Below are 16,283 nucleotides of genomic sequence, written 5' to 3' on the forward strand. Positions count from 1 at the left end.
CAGAGCAAACGTGAGCCAAAAGCAAAAGAGAACAGAAATTGACAGTGTGGGAAGCAGAGACACGATCAAAAGGAAAGAAACACTCACAGTAGAAGCAGAAATGTCAAAAAGATTGGACGGAGAAGATGTAATTGAAGGAAGAAACAAGAAAAAGGAACTAACCAGAATAATTATCAAGCTTAAGCTGAAGCTGTTCTCCTTGGTAAATGAAATGGTCGAGTGCCCAGCTCGGCTGGAAGAACTCATCGAACTTGGAAGCACTCACTAACCCAACCAAAACGATAACAGAAAAACTGAAAAACAAGAACGTGATCATCGAAGAAGAATAAGAAGAAGACGAAACCGCCATTACAGTTCTTACCCAGTATTGCACCGATGCGAATTTCAGAGGATTTCTACCCCTACTGGGGTAGAACGTGATGCATTACAGTTCTTACAAATCTCACGTTTGCTCTGTTCTTCACTCATCTTGAGCTATTAGTTTAAGTTAAGCCTTTCATTACGCTTCTCTGTTTCTTTGAGGTTTCCCATTCTGGTTATCTCTTTTCAGTTCCTTTCATGGCTATTTGGTTTTGATTTATCTGTTTTTGGACCATATTTTCCTTGCGCTTTGGTTTCTTTCCTTGTATTTTCCTTTTCCATTTGTTAACGAAGTCTGCAATTGTTGATTTAGGTGCTGGATTTGCTTCGAAGAGCAAGTATATGTTTGGGAAAACAACAATACAGATCAAACTCGTTCAAGGAGACTCTGCAGGAACTGTAACTGCATTTTACGTAAGAACCAAGAAATTGAAGTTTAAAACACATCTCAATCTGTTTTCTGATTTCTCTGTAATATCATTTTCCAAAAACTGTGAATTTCTGGGTTCGGGTTCTGGTTCTGGGTTTTTATCTATTTGAATGTTGAAGAAGATGGTCTCACATAAATTTCTTACAGATGTCATCAGATGGTCCAAATCACAACGAATTCGACTTTGAGTTTCTGGGGAACACAACCGGCGAGCCTTATCTAGTTCAGACGAACATATACGTGAACGGAGTGGGTAACAGAGAGCAGCGTTTGAACCTCTGGTTCGATCCCACCAAAGATTTCCACTCTTACTCACTTCTTTGGAACCAACGCCAAGTGGTGTTCTTGGTGGACGAGAGAGCCCGAGAGACAGAGAGAGCCCGAGAGACAGAGAGAGTCGAGAGAGAGAGAGAGAGAGACAGAGAGACAGAGGGAACAGAGATGGAGAGTCGAGAGAGAGGTCGACCGAGATCTGAGCTTTTGCTTGCAGATCTCGGGTTTCAGGCCGAGAGACAGAGAGAGTCGAGAGAGAGAGGCCGAGAGACAGAGAGAGTCGAGAGAGAGAGGCCGAGAGACAGAGAGAGTCGAGAGAGAGAGGGGGAAAACATCACATTTTTATTTGAAATAATGAACCGAACCGGTTTGTTTCGGTTTGGTCTCCACTGGTTTGGTTGAAGAGGGTTTGTTCAGTGGTTTGTGGGGATTAAATCTGAACCGTGGATATACCCCAGGGACACGTGTCAATCGCCTGGGGTAGAATTGCACGGAATTGCACCGATGCGAATTTCAGAGGATTTCTACCCTGTTAGATGCGCTTGAGACTATTTTCTATCAAAATATTTTCTTTTGCTTAGTTGTTTAGTTATTTTAACAAAACATAATGGTTTGCATTTCACATTCTCAAGATTGAATCGTTTATCACCAAAAGCAAATTTTAGTAAACATGCAAATAAACTAGCAAACCGATTACTAGCCGTTTATAAACCGTATGAAATAAATCAAAATCGAAACAATTTAAAACTGTGAAATCGAAACCGTTTAAAAAATGTGGAAACCGAAATTGTTTACTAAATGGTTACGGTTTTAGAAAGTGCAACCGTTTAGTAAATGGTGTGGTTATGATTTCAACCAAAAAGTATGTGAACCAAACCAAATCGAACCATTTAAACTGAACCGATTAACACCCTTAAGCTTAAGGATGATGTTGTTATTAGGCATAATACATAGATTAGGCCTTGATAAAAATTATCAGTAGTCAGCAAAAGAGGGGCTGCAGTCCATGGCCAATGGCTAACATAATTGGTTCCCCGAAAATCCCTTAATTCCCCTATGTCAGTTCAAATCTCATCAACCTCCATCCACTTTTCATTGCTTTTGTTATCCCATATAGGAGACTCTTTGCCTTTATCATTTTCTATCAAAATAAAGTTAGAATGGTGTAAGGGACAATTTCTTTTTTGATATTAAGACTGTAACCCAACTCGATATATTTTTTAAGAATCAGTTATCCCAGTGCATAGCAAGATAGAATTCGGGGTAACAGGTAGATTAGTTTTTTGGGGTAGACTGGTGAGGTTGTCTGGTCACCTTTTGTTCATCATTGATAATATAGAGAGGTCCAAAATCCACCAGTTTAAGAATATAATATGGGTTGGATTTGTGATTTTTCATAGAGGACCTGGTTCCTATATTGTTCCTATATTGCTAAATATGATAGCACGTTATAATGAATACAATGAAAAAGGGAATCAATTATTTTTTAAGATAATATTAAAATTGAAAAAATACATAAAAACTGAAGAGAAAAGAACTGTTATTAAGAAGATCGATTTTGAGACCCAGGAATACAGCAGCCCAAATTTTAGAAGTGTCGGGTGTTTTGGCTATGCAATCCAGACTTTAAAACGGCATTTATTAAACGGTGAAACCCTTTTAAGCTTCCAACACTTGTCTCCCCCAACCCCGAGTTCCCCACCACCCACCATTGCCAATGGAAAAAAACACAAGAAGAAAATAAGAATTTAGATCAGACCGGTGGAATGGCAACATCAGTCATCATTCCTCAGCCATCTGGCTTAAGGTTGTAGTCAAGTAGGTTTTACTTTTGGATCAGAATATTCATGATATTCATGTGGCGGTCATGCACCGTTGGACTTTCCTAAATGGTTTTTTCTAGGACTTTCTTTGCTTTTAATGCTTATGAAAGTCTGAATGTGTCCAAATTTTATTTAGTTTTTGTATGAACTTATGATGCCAAGTGTGGTTTCAAAGTCCCACTCCCACTGTTGTTGGATATAATACTTGTGGCCCCCTTTAAACTTTGATGTTCCATGCTAGTCAATTCTTTGACCGACCACATATTAGGTTTTTCCATCAAATAATTGTATTTTCAACTTTATTTATTTATTTTGAATTAACTTGTTAAATATATTTTTCTAGCATGTTTTTATTAAAAAATCAGGGTTTTTAAAGTTAATTTATTCTAAAAAAAAAAGCTTGGTGACTCAAGCGAATCTACTATGTAAAGGAAGAGAGATAATTAGTAGGAATAAGAGAAAATAGAAAAGTTGGCCATAGAGAAAATATAGGAAATGCAATTGATAATTTTTTTCTTCTTTTTCAGTCCTTTGTAAGTCTAGTTTATAAATTAAATTAGTTACAAATTTACAAGGAGTTATCTGTATACCATGATACCTACTACCCACGTATTATCCCATTATATAACTCCACTACTCCATTAATTACTAGATAACTATTGTAAATAACTATACAATAATTACCCATTAACCACACATGAACTACATAATAGCCCATCTAAACCTGGTACGTAATAGAATCATTTTTTTTTTCAACGGATTATCTATTCAACAATGAAAAGGTGATGTTTTACAAAATCATAAGACAAATTTTAAGTCATTTAATTTTACATTATTTTTATTGTAAATTATTTTTTTCACTTAAGAGTTGGGAAAGTGCATAGTAATATCTAGAGTATTGGTACACATGAAATGGCATATATTGGATGTGTGCTAACACAAATGGGACGATTGAGTTAGGCTTTGAAATTTGGCACGTGGCTACTCTAGACCATGCCCTCTTTATCTAATTATTATTATTATTATAATTTTTTTTTTTGGTAAGGAATCCTCTCTATCTAATTGATGGTATGGATATCATATGTCCGTGTGGCATAATAGACGCTTTGTGATTTTTGAAAAATAGCATACCTTTGTAATAATGAAATTATTCATCTTTTTAAAATACAAGAAATATACATAAATCATTAAAAATATAGACAGTTTTTGAAAAAGATGAGAGAATAAGAAAATCCCATTTATGAAATTTGGTTGTTCATTCAATGGAAAAAACTAGAATTAAAATTCATATAAATGATTAGTCTCAATAGTAAAAATAAGGGAAGGAAGATCATCGAACTCGACTAGTTTTTACTGACTTCGATAATAATACTAAGTCATAAGCAATTCGGGAAGACTTGGACTAAATTCAAACAAGAACCCGTGAGACTTCAAAGCTCATGATATTTTTTACCTAATTCCGGTGACTCACCTAAATTAAGGCTTAGGATTTTCGATAATAAATTTAGGAGAAAATTTTCCAGAGCCGCTGATGAATAAGAATATTTCTTGTGTGGACTAAAAATTTCTTATGAAAACAAAGATGGATTTCCTAGGTATCCACAAATTTTGAAACTCAATGAAACTGACACTTTGACACTAACACAAGGCGTGAAACAGATACATACACCGAACCTTAGTTTCATAATTCATAGGGCGCCTTAATTTTCTTTGTTAGATGTTTCCATCATGAGTAGAAGCTCCTTCAAAAAGTCATATAGTATGGTAGGACACTTGTTGGCTTGTGAGAACAGTACCAGATGCTTGAGGGCATCTCCCATTTGAAATGTATAGGTCTTTCTTTTCTTCTTTTTAATGATGTTTTGAAATTTATAGGTAAGTTGTCTCCTTCTTAGGGGATGTAAGCCTAATAAATGAAAAAGGATATCATCATCATTCTGAATTTATTTATCAACTAACTCAATAAACTTTGTTCCTATGGGTTCTCTCTTTCCTTTGTGGGTTCCTTCATCATGTATAAATCTAAATTTGTTAAATTTAATAATCTTTAAAAAGGAAAAAAGAAATGTATGATACTAAGATGTAGACTTCACACTAACACTCATCTATTGTCACCAATTGTTAATAGTGAGACAGAGATGCCTAACCTCAGAGAGGAAAAGGGGTTAGTCCATGCATGCTTCTAGGGTTTCTACATGGGCTTTTAAAAGTCAAATTCTACGGTTAAAAGATATACAATTAATGCATTTTGTTTGGAATCTTTATGGTATAACCCCAAGAAACTATGCCCCCATCTCCTAAACTTCTCATGCTTTAGCTAATGAAATCATGCATAAGATAACAAAGTATTCCCTTAGTCTATGTATGAGTCATTCCCTTATATAAACGAAGTGTGGAGGCTTTTTATCCACTAGAGAAAAGAAAGTTTTCTTATATAATGAAGAATTGTACAAAGTTTACATTGTGATACAGTTGTAGAGAATGAAAATGGTACATTTAGAAAGAGAGAATTGAAGGAATACATTTGGAAGACGAACAGACTTAGAAGGATTCTGTGTGGCAGGTGAAGGTGATGTGGGCGATGAAATGGCATCATCATCCTTATTACCTTTCACCCTGAAGAAAAAAAATAAAAGATATATCTAGGTTACCTTATTTACAAATATTCAATATAATCTATACTTAAACCCCCCCCAGCTAACAAAGTCAAACATTTTGAAGAGTATCAAAATGAGAATTTGATTTTGATGATTCCATTTGTTTTCAAGGAAAAATTGGGTAAATGTTAAATTTCAATCCTTTTGTACTACTTTTATCTACATTTTCCCTCGCTTTTGCCTTAAAAACAAATAAAGCATTAAGAAAAATTCAATTCACTAATCATTAAAAGTTAACATAGTTATTTAAGTAAAATATTTCTGCAATGTATAGTCGATTTACACTATTCGACTTGGTCACCTAAATCAAATATTTCTAAATTTCTTGGTAGATTAATCTAAGTGTATTTCACCAGTAATCGGAAGTTTCAAACCATCATCCTGATTGACCTATTCAACTTAAACGATTTTTATTTAAAAAAAAAAAAAAAATTACAGTATACTTGTGCATTGCTAATTAATATTTAATGAATGGAAACTAATTAGAACCAATTCTCATCAATATCATATAATATTCCCAAGGGGCTAGCCAAGTTGGCCAGGGAGGAAAACAGTGTTCTAAATACAATTCCTCTTATCTTTTTGGGGCCACTCACATGGGATGCTTAGTACTCTTCACTGCTTTCGTTGAAAGTTGAATGGTTTTCAGTCAATTTCAATATGACCTGGTCCATATAACTATGGGGTCAGTATGGACTCGTGGGACTAGTCAGGCCAAAGGCCTGGATACCGTCGTTAGCAAAAAATAAAACTATAACATATAACATCTAACTCAAAGTAAAAATATCACTGGGGGGATGCTCAAGTAAGACCAATATATTACAGCACTGTTAAAGTTATCATAAGAAATTAAGAACTATCTTCTTGTGTCTCATGTTGGTGTGGTTGGGATCCTCAAGTAAAAGATGTATCTAGTTATATTAAAGGATTCAATTTTAATATATCGTATGATTAAATAAAAGTGCACTCTAGAATCGTTGATCGCAATCTCAATCAACTAAAATAAGATATGGAGATAAAAAATAAGGTTACAAATTTTTTCACCAACTTGTATTACAACAAGATTTTCCCCACAGAATAGTAATTCATAGTAAGGATTAAGTATTGTTAATCCTATTCTATTAATGGAATTAAAACAATAAATCAAATATTAATAAAATTCATAGTAGATTAAGCATTGTTAATCCTATTATGCTAATGGAAATATTCAAACAACTAAATCAGATATTGATAAAATTCATAGTAGATTAACTGTTGCTAATCCTATTCTGCTAATGGGAATCCAAATATATGCGGCAATGGTGTTCCAAGTCGAACCGTAGAAATTTCAACCCATCATACACAAATAACTTGGTATACACCAACTTTTTTGCTTAACTGTGAAAAAAGTGGATATTATTTATTTATGAAAGTCAAGATTTAAAGTTCCAGAAGATGCTCAAAGAAAAACCCATCACAGGTATGAACACCAGTTGAGTTTTCAGAAACCTGGATGGACTTTCACCACACACACACACACACACACACACGCACAAAATCTCTCTCTCTCATCCCATTAATAATTAATGGCAACTTGGTAAGACCGACTTTATTGACACAAGGGGCTGATATGTATTATTAAATCCACCCTTTTCTTTTCCTATAAAGCGTTTCTTGATGCCTTTCTGTAGTCATCAAGTTAAGCTGCACTCTTCTGGTGCTTCATTGTCTCTCTTTCTCTCTCTAGCTCTCTCTTTCTCTCTCTCTTAATCTCAAGAAGAAGAACCGGCCAGAAGAAAGAAGAAAGAAGAAGAAGATGGAAATGACTTCAATTCCAGTTTATGGGAGCTTGAAGAGATATTGGAGTAGGAGATCATATAGTCGACTTAAAGATGGATTCAATGTCAAGAAGAACATAAGGGTGTTGAGGTTGGGAGGGTACAGTAGTCGAAGACGTTCATCATGGAGGATAAGAGCAATACCAAAGCTGCAGCTGAAAATGAAGTATCCCATGAAGATGTGGAGAAAGCTTAGAGATGGTTACATAAATATGATGCTTGGTTTTGCAGGCAACGTCGGTGGCTACTCAGACAACAGTGTTTTTGGTGGAAAGAGGATCCCCAGAAGCCGACCCATTCCACAGATTTCTAAGTATGACAGTAATGAATTTGATCAGAGACTTGCTCTTCACATCTTCAACTCACTGCTAGCTTCTCGTGAATTGGTTGCTACTCGTTAAATTTTAAGTAACTTTAATTTTTGTCTTCATAATTACTTGATCTTCTTCAATTTCCAACTTAGATTTAAAAAAAAAAAAAAAAAAAAATGTTAGGGTCTTATTTCTGGGTTCCTTCTTGTTTTTGGGACGATGAAGAAGTTTCATCTTCCTATTTCTGATGGTTTTGAACGATAATACTAAGCTTTAATTATTCTATGAATGTGTATGTAGAATTGTTTGCATGTATTTAACTTAATGAATGGCCTAGTTTTACCATTTTATGAATTTTTTGGTAAAAAGAAATTTATTCATTAGAGCGTGAAGGCGGAAGCATCCAGGTTCCACCAACTATGAAGTCATACATGCTTTTGATAGAGTCATCCCTAGAATTGATCTCCCTAGCAATACAATGAAAAGAGCAAAATTTAAAATATGATAATAATTACAAGATACTAGATGGATCGGTCATACTTGGATTAATTAAATCGTTTTATCCTTTAGATTAAATACAAAGGCTTTGGTTTGTTGGATTGTTTAACCCTTCCTCGTTCTAATACCACCACTATAGTGTCATTATTATATTAGTAATGAATATTGTCTAGACCAATGAATATTGAGTACCGGCGATATCAATATGACACCGACACCTAAAATCATCAATTGATTATTGCATTTGTTGTGTGTGGTTAAAATATAAGTCCAAAATCTATTCAAAAAAAAAAAAATGTAAGTTCAAAATCATACTTATAAGACATGATATGTGTATTGATCTCGATTGATACCAATATAGATTGGATAAATTAGGCCCATTCGATCTCAAATGGTTTATTTTACTGTGTTAATAATATCAGGTGCTGCAGATACCGATATTGTATTGGTCAATACCCTCATTTGCTTTCATGTTTTAAAACCGTAGCTAAATTGTGTGTGAGAGAGAGATGAAATAATATATTGACAAAACTGCATTCAGTTTAGCAAATCCATTAATTAAAATTCTCACACTTAATTAAGACATTAGAGCATGTGAGAAACAGACCCAATCCGCCGGTCAAACGCACGGTTTGGAGTAGACACCATTCTGGTTTGGTTGGTTTACTTTTTGTTATCTTATAGAAAGAAAATAAAAAATTAACCTTAACAATTTGTGTGGTTTCGACTCGCCTTTCAATAATTTTGAATTGTGGTGTTTGAGGACTTTTAAAAGTAGTAACACTTTTTGTGGTTTGACTTTGGCTTTCTATTTTCTTTGTGGACTGTGGACCACAAAATCTTTAGAGAGATTCTCCAAATCTTATCGGTGAATGTTTCTAACAATACTAGCATGGTCATGACATCACGAGGAAAGTAAATAGAAAGGGGGAGAGGGTGAAGTGGGTGGGGGGAGAGAAGAGAAGTGTTGAGATTATACGAATATAACTGGAGTGGCATAGGAGTGAAAGCTCTATGTCCATTTTTTTTTNTGAGAATGCTGAGAGGATATAAGAGTATTGAAGATATGTTGAAGGCTAATGATGTATGGGGAAACCACTGTAGCTTCTTAAATATATCAGTTCCATCTTTCACTCATTCAGAAAATATTTGTCCCCTCAAGTATATAGAACAAGCAAAGAAACAGATTAGAAGGAAGAAAAACTCAGCAGCTATTTATGTCTCTGGTAAAATATTGAATATGTTAAAGTGTGTCTTGGGCCGTGAGGTATGCCATTAATGATTCTTTCCATTAGAGAGAACTCTTAAAATTTTCCAAACTATGTAGAAGAAAGGTCTAATTAAATTTTCCTTCTTTTAGGCAGGAACCAAGTTCATCTATTCTACTCTTAAGAACACCAGCATTGGGCTTTCTAATTTGATTGGTCCAACACAGAAGATCTCACTTTCAGACCATCCCATTAATGGCATGTACTTCAGTGTGGTTGGTGCTCCACAGGTAGTTCAAAACCCAAATACCTTCTCTTACTATTTTTTACAGCAACCAGACTTTTTTTTTTTTTTCTTCTTCTAATGTCTTTAATTCATGTGGTTGGCTTATTATTTGGGTTGTTCATCTGCTGATGGTCATGCTGCAGGTAGATTATCAACTCAACGTGAATGTAATCTTTATTCTTTCATCATTATTAATAAAGTATTCTAGTTGACTCTTACCAAAAAATTCTTGCGAGTGTTGCAGAGTGTATTTTTCACCATTGTGAGTTACGTGGGCGATGTAAGGCTAGTGATGAGAACGGAAAAGGGATTTATTGATGCGGATTTGCTCATTTCTTGCATGAAGGATGCCTATGAAAATATTGTTGAAGCAGTTTGTGGAAAAGAAACTATTGGATAATCATCAATGGCTCAAATCTTATGGATCTAATCTGAGTGCAACATGGATTTGTGAGAGTGAGAGAGTGCATGTTAAATGTTCTCATTCATTAGATGTCCGTACCTAGTCTCTCTAATAGCTATTTGATGAGCAATTCATGTATGGATTAATCATCTTACAAGGTTATTAGTATATTAACAATGTAATGAGGTTAGAATTCAGAAGTAGAGTGAAGGAGAGTCAATTCTACCAACAAAAAAAAAAAAAAAAAAGTGAAGGAGAGTTGACAGAAGCAGCTCAAATATCAACTAAAAATTGTTTTGTGGTAGAAAAATATCAATTAGTGTTAGCCATATGCAATTTATACTTTGTTGAAATCTAAGCCCAAATATGAACTCATTGCCAGAATGTCCTCATTAAAATATATATATATATATATATATATATGTGTGTGTGTTATTTATTAAAATCACCTATTTCAAAATTTTGGATTAACTCTAAGACCATCTAACCACTTTTGAACTCATAAATGCTCTTCAGTTATTTTGGTCATTCTCCAAGTATAATTCTAAACGTCTGCTCAAAAGTACATCTTCATCATCCAAATATGACACCCGGGTGACAAAATGAGGAGTCTATACATACTTAGATACTGAACTAAAACCAATGTGGAAGTACAACTATATAATTCCCAATAACATGTCAACATTCCATCTCATGTGTAGCTTCAAGACGTGGACTCTGATACAAGGTTGAACCGTTGTGGGAAGGGCCATGAACCACTTGGGGGTCCAACCCAGAACCCAGAACCTTAGGGGGTGTTTGGTTCGGTAAATCTTTGGGATGACATTCTTTAGAATGATAATTCTTAAATTTTTGAGTTGTTTGGTTTCAATAGGATGACCCTCATAAGTGAGCACCCTACTTCCCATGAATGACCATATTACAAAGGATGTGTTTCAAATCTGAGTTTACCTCAACACTTAAACTCATATTTGAGCAACATTTTTACCACTTAGTATAAAAGGAGAAAGCGGAAAGAAGTTCTCTACGGAAGCCAATATCTCAACCCGCGAGAAACATGTATTAGCCTCAAGGTAGGGGTGTCAATTCCTAAACCGAACCGGTAAAATCGGCCGGACCAAACCGATAACAACACGGACCGAATCGAACCGATAACAACACGGACCGAATCGAACCGAAGCCTTATTGGTTCGGTTTGGAGTATTGCAACCCCAAAACCAAACCGAACAGCACCAAAACCGGATGAACCAGAAACCAAACCAAAACTGGCTCAAAACCCAGACCGAATCTGAAACCAAATCGGTAAGAAACCGAAACACTCCAAAATTCATTAAAAAAATCAAAATTTGCATAGTTTTGTACACATTTGTATGGAAAGTCGAATCCAAACTGGACCAAAAACCAAAACCAACCCGGTTACAAATCGATTTAAGAAATCGAAGACAAACTGAAACCAAACCGTACCGTAATCGAAACCAAACCAAAACCGGAATTTCCTTATTGTTTCGGTTTCGATTTCAGATTTTCCACACCAAAATCGACTCAACCCGGACCGACCGATTGACACCCGTACCTCAAGGCAACCAAACGATTTTTCAGAAAGAAACATAATTCAGAAGAATGTCTATCAAAAAATTGACATTCATATCCGAAACATACACCATTTGATTTACTGAACCAAACACCCCCTTAAAAAACTAGGTGGAGATTACCCAAGAATATATGTCGACAACATACAGGTTCAGCCTGAACCGTTATCGGAATATACCTCTATAACTCACATCTCAACATAACTTAAGAAAAAGCTGCTCACTCTTATTCCTACGTTCAAATGTTAGAATTCCTTATCCGTTGTGCTCCCTTGAGCAAGGAGTGATACCTTCCATCTTAGCATATTTACATGGGAATGAAACTTATCTTCCTCTTAAGGCTAAGCATAGTATAACAGATTCAGCTTTCAATGGTGAAGTATAGAGGGAATGAAGCTTCCTTCTATCCTTCCAAAAGCAAAATGCTAACATCTCACATAGTGAGGGGCAATAACCTTCACATTTCCGATAGGGGATAAAGCAGTTTTTGCTTTTGAATAAAGAAAAGAGAAAAGGTAAGGAAGAGCTAGCCATAGCACAAGATCGAGGTAGAAAAGAGTCATGATAGAACAAAGTGGGATGTGGGAACCACTTGAAAGTGGTGTGATTGTTGTACACCGTTGTGATCCATCCGTGGGTTGCTCAGATGGTTAGGGCGAATTGAGGATTGTATAGATAGGTGCACGGTCCTAGATTTGATTCCCCATTTATTTTGTGACCTATATACATACGGGAAGGATCAAAAAAGAAATCTCAACAACTAAAGAGATCATCACCACATGGGGAATAGAGGGCTCAACTAAGAAGAACCAAATCTATGTCATGAATAAGAATGTAACATTAAGACACTCTGTATGGATTCTATGGTTTTAAAACTTGAATCGAATCTCTTAGTATCTGTCTGATTCCAATGGAATCAAACTTGATCAATCTCTAGTGTTAATTTTTTTCGATCTTGATACACATGTATAATCCAAAGGTATAATCATAATAAAAAAATAATTATTTTTTCCTAGGTAAAAGTAGATCTATCCGATACAATTCAATAGACTTCGTTTCTACGACTAGTTTTTCAACTGTTTTTTTTTTTTGGGTAGGAAGTTTTTCAACTGTTGGAACACTGATTATAAAGAGAGAGGGATCCATACCAATGTGGGTGTTATCATATAAAAAGAAGGAAAATTATCATGTATCAAACCACTATAATTTTTCTAAAATATCTAACTATAGCGTTAATTAGTTTAGAAATGAAAAAGACACTTTTGTCCCTATTATGTTTACCTATTTACACATCAATTCTCAACGTTTTCCCCTATTTTACTCTCAAATAAAAGACTCTTTTGAACCCTTGAACGAATTTGCAGCCATTGAAGGGTCTGCCGAAGGAATTTGTAGACATAGGGGGTTGATTAATAACAGATTTTGTCATTGAAGGGCCTATTAAAGGAGGAGCAGCCATTGATGGTGATAACCGAAAGAGGCACAGCCATTGAGGGTGAGAATTGAAGGAGGAGCAGCCAGTGAGGGTGAGAGTTATCCTCCGTTTGTTGATGTGCCATGCATGACCTGCGCAAGCTTCTGAGTTGCAGCTTTGGCTATGGAATTCTGTTAGCTCTGGAAATCCACACCGGCTGATTCTAATCGTGCATAGTGATGCACGGGGGACATCATCGAAGATGTGTACCTCCGAACTTGCTAGAATTTCTCTTCAGTCCTACGTAGACTGAGCTTCTTGTCCTCTCCATAGCCATTGTTGATCCCAAAAGCAGGGAAGGGGGAAAATCCAAATTCAATAGTTAAGAAACTTAAATTTTGATTGAATTTTTCAAATCTTATATTATCAGTCACAGACCGATCACACAGTTGAAATGTCGAAGTCTTTGTTGCAGAAATTTCACAGCAATTTGAACAAAACTTCATTTGAGGAAACTGAGATCAAATATAATCCTCATACAAGCAATTTCAATTGGTAAACATGTAAACATATCAAACTGACCGTCATCTACTGAAATAGGATCAGAACTTGAGTAATTCTGACGGTTCATTTTGTGAAAAAATTGTTGAAAAAGTTCAAAAATTTTCATTTCAGTTGGAACGTAGCTCAAATTTGACTCCGTCTCAAACCTCTGAGTAGGTCTCTCCACCATTTTTGACCTTTTGTTGTCAGAAACAAGGAAGCGTGTGAAATGAGAGGGTTAGGTCGCAATCCTCTGGTGAAATTCACCTTCAGAGGAGGAGATTCATCATAGGGGAAAGTTAGGTTTCCTGAATCGGAGGAGAATGTTTGGTTGAAGGCCTAAATCGAAAGTTTTTTGTTTCAATTATATGAAATGGGGGTTTTTATATCATAGGGTAGAATGGCAAGTTATTTAGAAAATAACAACTTTACCACGACATCATTTGACGATTTCGATCTAACGGAATGTATTTAAGTGTCATTTTGTTCGCAAAACAGGGTACCTACTATAATTAGTAAGTTGGGAGACGATAATAATATGGACGGATATAAAGGCAATTAAATGCACCATACGGTAATAATACGTTTCAAAAAATCCGATGTAATAAAATGCGTACGGCAATGATACGATACGCATTTAATATGTGTTTAATACGGTTGTTCTGTAAAAATCCAAGAACAAAAATTCAGAACTAAAAATGATTGTTTGAAACTAAATTATAATCTACCATGCTTTTATAGACACTAAAATCCAATCTGATTTTCCAATTTAAAATCATTTCCCATTCTTTTGAATTTTCATATATAATATTAATTACATTTAACCCCTAAAAATGATATGATAGAAAGAATTAAGAGGATAATCAAACTTCATCTTGTCTTGTAACTTTTACATGTTCACTTCTTCTTTTTTGTACGAAAACAAGGTTTAAGAAGATGGAGAATAAGTGTTTGCAATTGTTTATCCCAGAGATGCGCTTGGATTTTCTTGAAATTTCTATGGGGGTACAATCTAAGACCGGTCACGGATCAATTTTAAAGCTCAAGAACCTCCTCCCTTCAACTATTTTGATTTCTCAGATGCAGTATTGCAAGAATAGAGGGAGGAGAACACCCGTGTCATTTATCTCTTTCTAATTATTCTCATTGTCCTACTGCAACTATGTTTGTAAATAATTGTCGGTCCAATTCAACTAGCGATTGTATGCTAAATTTCCTAGAAAAGTTTTCATTTCAACCCCTTTTGGAGAATCCAACCCTTGGCCATCTTTGTCCATGTGAGTCATCTCTTTTGAATCTTTCTTGCTTTTTGTTAAAAATTATTTGCAGATGCAATCGCCCTTGATTGGATTTTCAACTACCAATGGGAAGAGAAACGGAGAAGAATAATGGTTGATTATGTTTTCAACAATCGATGGGAAGAGAAATTGAGAAGAGAATGAGTGCAAGGGGTATTGAGGTCTTACCTATTACCCTCGGTCACTGGCCGCCGAGAACGAAGATGGAGGAGAAGGGGTCAATAGGGCAAGGGTTCCTCCTTTTTTTGATTAACTTAGAAGAGGGAAGAAGAAGGGTTATAGTTTCGATCGATTAGGGTTCCTGATAGAAGATAAGGGTCAAGAATCGGGATTTGGCCCATTTGGGTTAATGTCATTTCATTTTTTTTTAACCCAAAAGTTTTATTGAGTATGTAACGTATTATACGACTATTATTCGTGTATAAGACGGTTATCTTTAAAATCCGCATATTAAACAGTTTTTTTTTTTTTAATTTTTTTATTGTTGTGCCAAATTACGAACTTTTGAATTAAATGTTTGGATGCACGTATTATATGTGTATTTTACTAACTATGGTACCTACTAGATATTTTGAGAAAATTAGAATGGTTTGTCATATAAGGTTTAAAAATAGGGGTGGTACAAAATAATTTTCCTAAAAAGAATACAGAGGTCGAAAGAGACAAATATAAATAGTGAGTGCTAGCTAACTATATGTTGACGGCATATTCAATATTTTTCCATTAAAAAAAAGAACTAGAAGCAATAGCATTGTAAGAATAAACATAGGACTTCATATGAAGGTTTGAGAACTCAGTATTGAGAAAACAGGTCAAGGTCAATACCTTTACAGATAGGCTTAGATAGGATAGAAATACCCTTATTTTTAATTAAAATAATCATTTTTTATTGTATCAATGCACTGATATGGTATCTACTAAGAATTGGGATTGGTCAAAACCGATGTCAATCAAATTCAATTCCTCAAACCATGCTTCATACAAATCTATCCAAATGAATACAAAATCTAAAAAATTGTAGTGCCTACACCAAGTCTCAGGATGGGGTGAAATTTTCGCCCCACCCCTTGATGCTTATGGGTGCACTATTGCCCTTCCATTGGCTCTTGTGCTATAGCAAGGGCTGCACGCCCGGGCTGAAAACTCAACCTCAAAACAATTTAAAAAAAAAAAATCTATCCATCATATAAATATAAGCATATATCCAGACAAGACCTAACTTCAAAATGTAAACCATTTTGCAAAAACGTTTCTTACAACAATAGTCCCAATAAGTGAAACAAAAAAGAGAACCCCGGGCGCTTTTGTTTACCCCTCCACACCCCACCCTTCCAAAAATAAAATAAATATAAAAACGTTAGGACATATGATCA

The 16,283-nt window shown here is 35.1% G+C and overlaps 2 protein-coding genes and 1 long non-coding RNA gene across 4 annotated transcripts; all 3 read left to right on the top strand.

Moving 5' to 3' along the window:
* Positions 1-300: 300 nt before the first annotated feature.
* On the top strand, positions 301-1,087 carry LOC122072222. Its single transcript, XR_006138358.1, has 2 exons — positions 301-774; positions 938-1,087. It is a non-coding gene; the product is annotated as an uncharacterized LOC122072222 (long non-coding RNA).
* A 6,257-nt stretch (positions 1,088-7,344) lies between these two features.
* LOC122063394 lies at positions 7,345-7,761 on the top strand. Its single transcript, XM_042627107.1, has one exon. The coding sequence runs from the start codon at positions 7,345-7,347 to the stop codon at positions 7,759-7,761; it is 417 nt and encodes a 138-aa protein (XP_042483041.1).
* A 1,445-nt stretch (positions 7,762-9,206) lies between these two features.
* Positions 9,207-10,441, top strand: LOC122072209 (wax ester synthase/diacylglycerol acyltransferase 11-like). Of its 2 annotated transcripts, none has more exons than XM_042636783.1 (3): positions 9,207-9,436; positions 9,530-9,667; positions 9,807-10,441. In XM_042636783.1, exons 1-3 carry the CDS (start codon positions 9,236-9,238, stop codon positions 9,873-9,875), a joined length of 408 nt encoding a protein of 135 aa, XP_042492717.1. In that variant the 5' UTR covers positions 9,207-9,235; the 3' UTR covers positions 9,876-10,441. The 2 variants fall into 2 exon arrangements, with proteins under 2 accessions (XP_042492717.1, XP_042492716.1); XM_042636782.1 differs by having other exon boundaries at positions 9,908-10,441.
* The last annotated feature ends 5,842 nt before the right edge of the window (positions 10,442-16,283 follow it).

Source organism: Macadamia integrifolia, chromosome 2 (genome assembly GCF_013358625.1).
Source record: "Macadamia integrifolia cultivar HAES 741 chromosome 2, SCU_Mint_v3, whole genome shotgun sequence".
In the NCBI taxonomy this organism is placed as follows: domain Eukaryota; kingdom Viridiplantae; phylum Streptophyta; class Magnoliopsida; order Proteales; family Proteaceae; genus Macadamia; species Macadamia integrifolia.

What these genes read in the sequence shown, in the direction of transcription:
- LOC122063394 (XM_042627107.1), top strand. Translation starts at nt 7,345, where the DNA reads ATGACTTCAATTCCAGTTTATGGGAGCTTGAAGAGATATTGGAGTAGG.
- LOC122072209 (XM_042636782.1), top strand. Translation starts at nt 9,236, where the DNA reads ATGTTGAAGGCTAATGATGTATGGGGAAACCACTGTAGCTTCTTAAAT. An exon ending in AGTGTGTCTTGGGCCGTGAG is followed by an intron (nt 9,437 to 9,529) that starts GTATGCCATTAA and finishes TCCTTCTTTTAG; the next exon opens with GCAGGAACCAAGTTCATCTA. An exon ending in GTGTGGTTGGTGCTCCACAG is followed by an intron (nt 9,668 to 9,907) that starts GTAGTTCAAAAC and finishes CGAGTGTTGCAG; the next exon opens with AGTGTATTTTTCACCATTGT.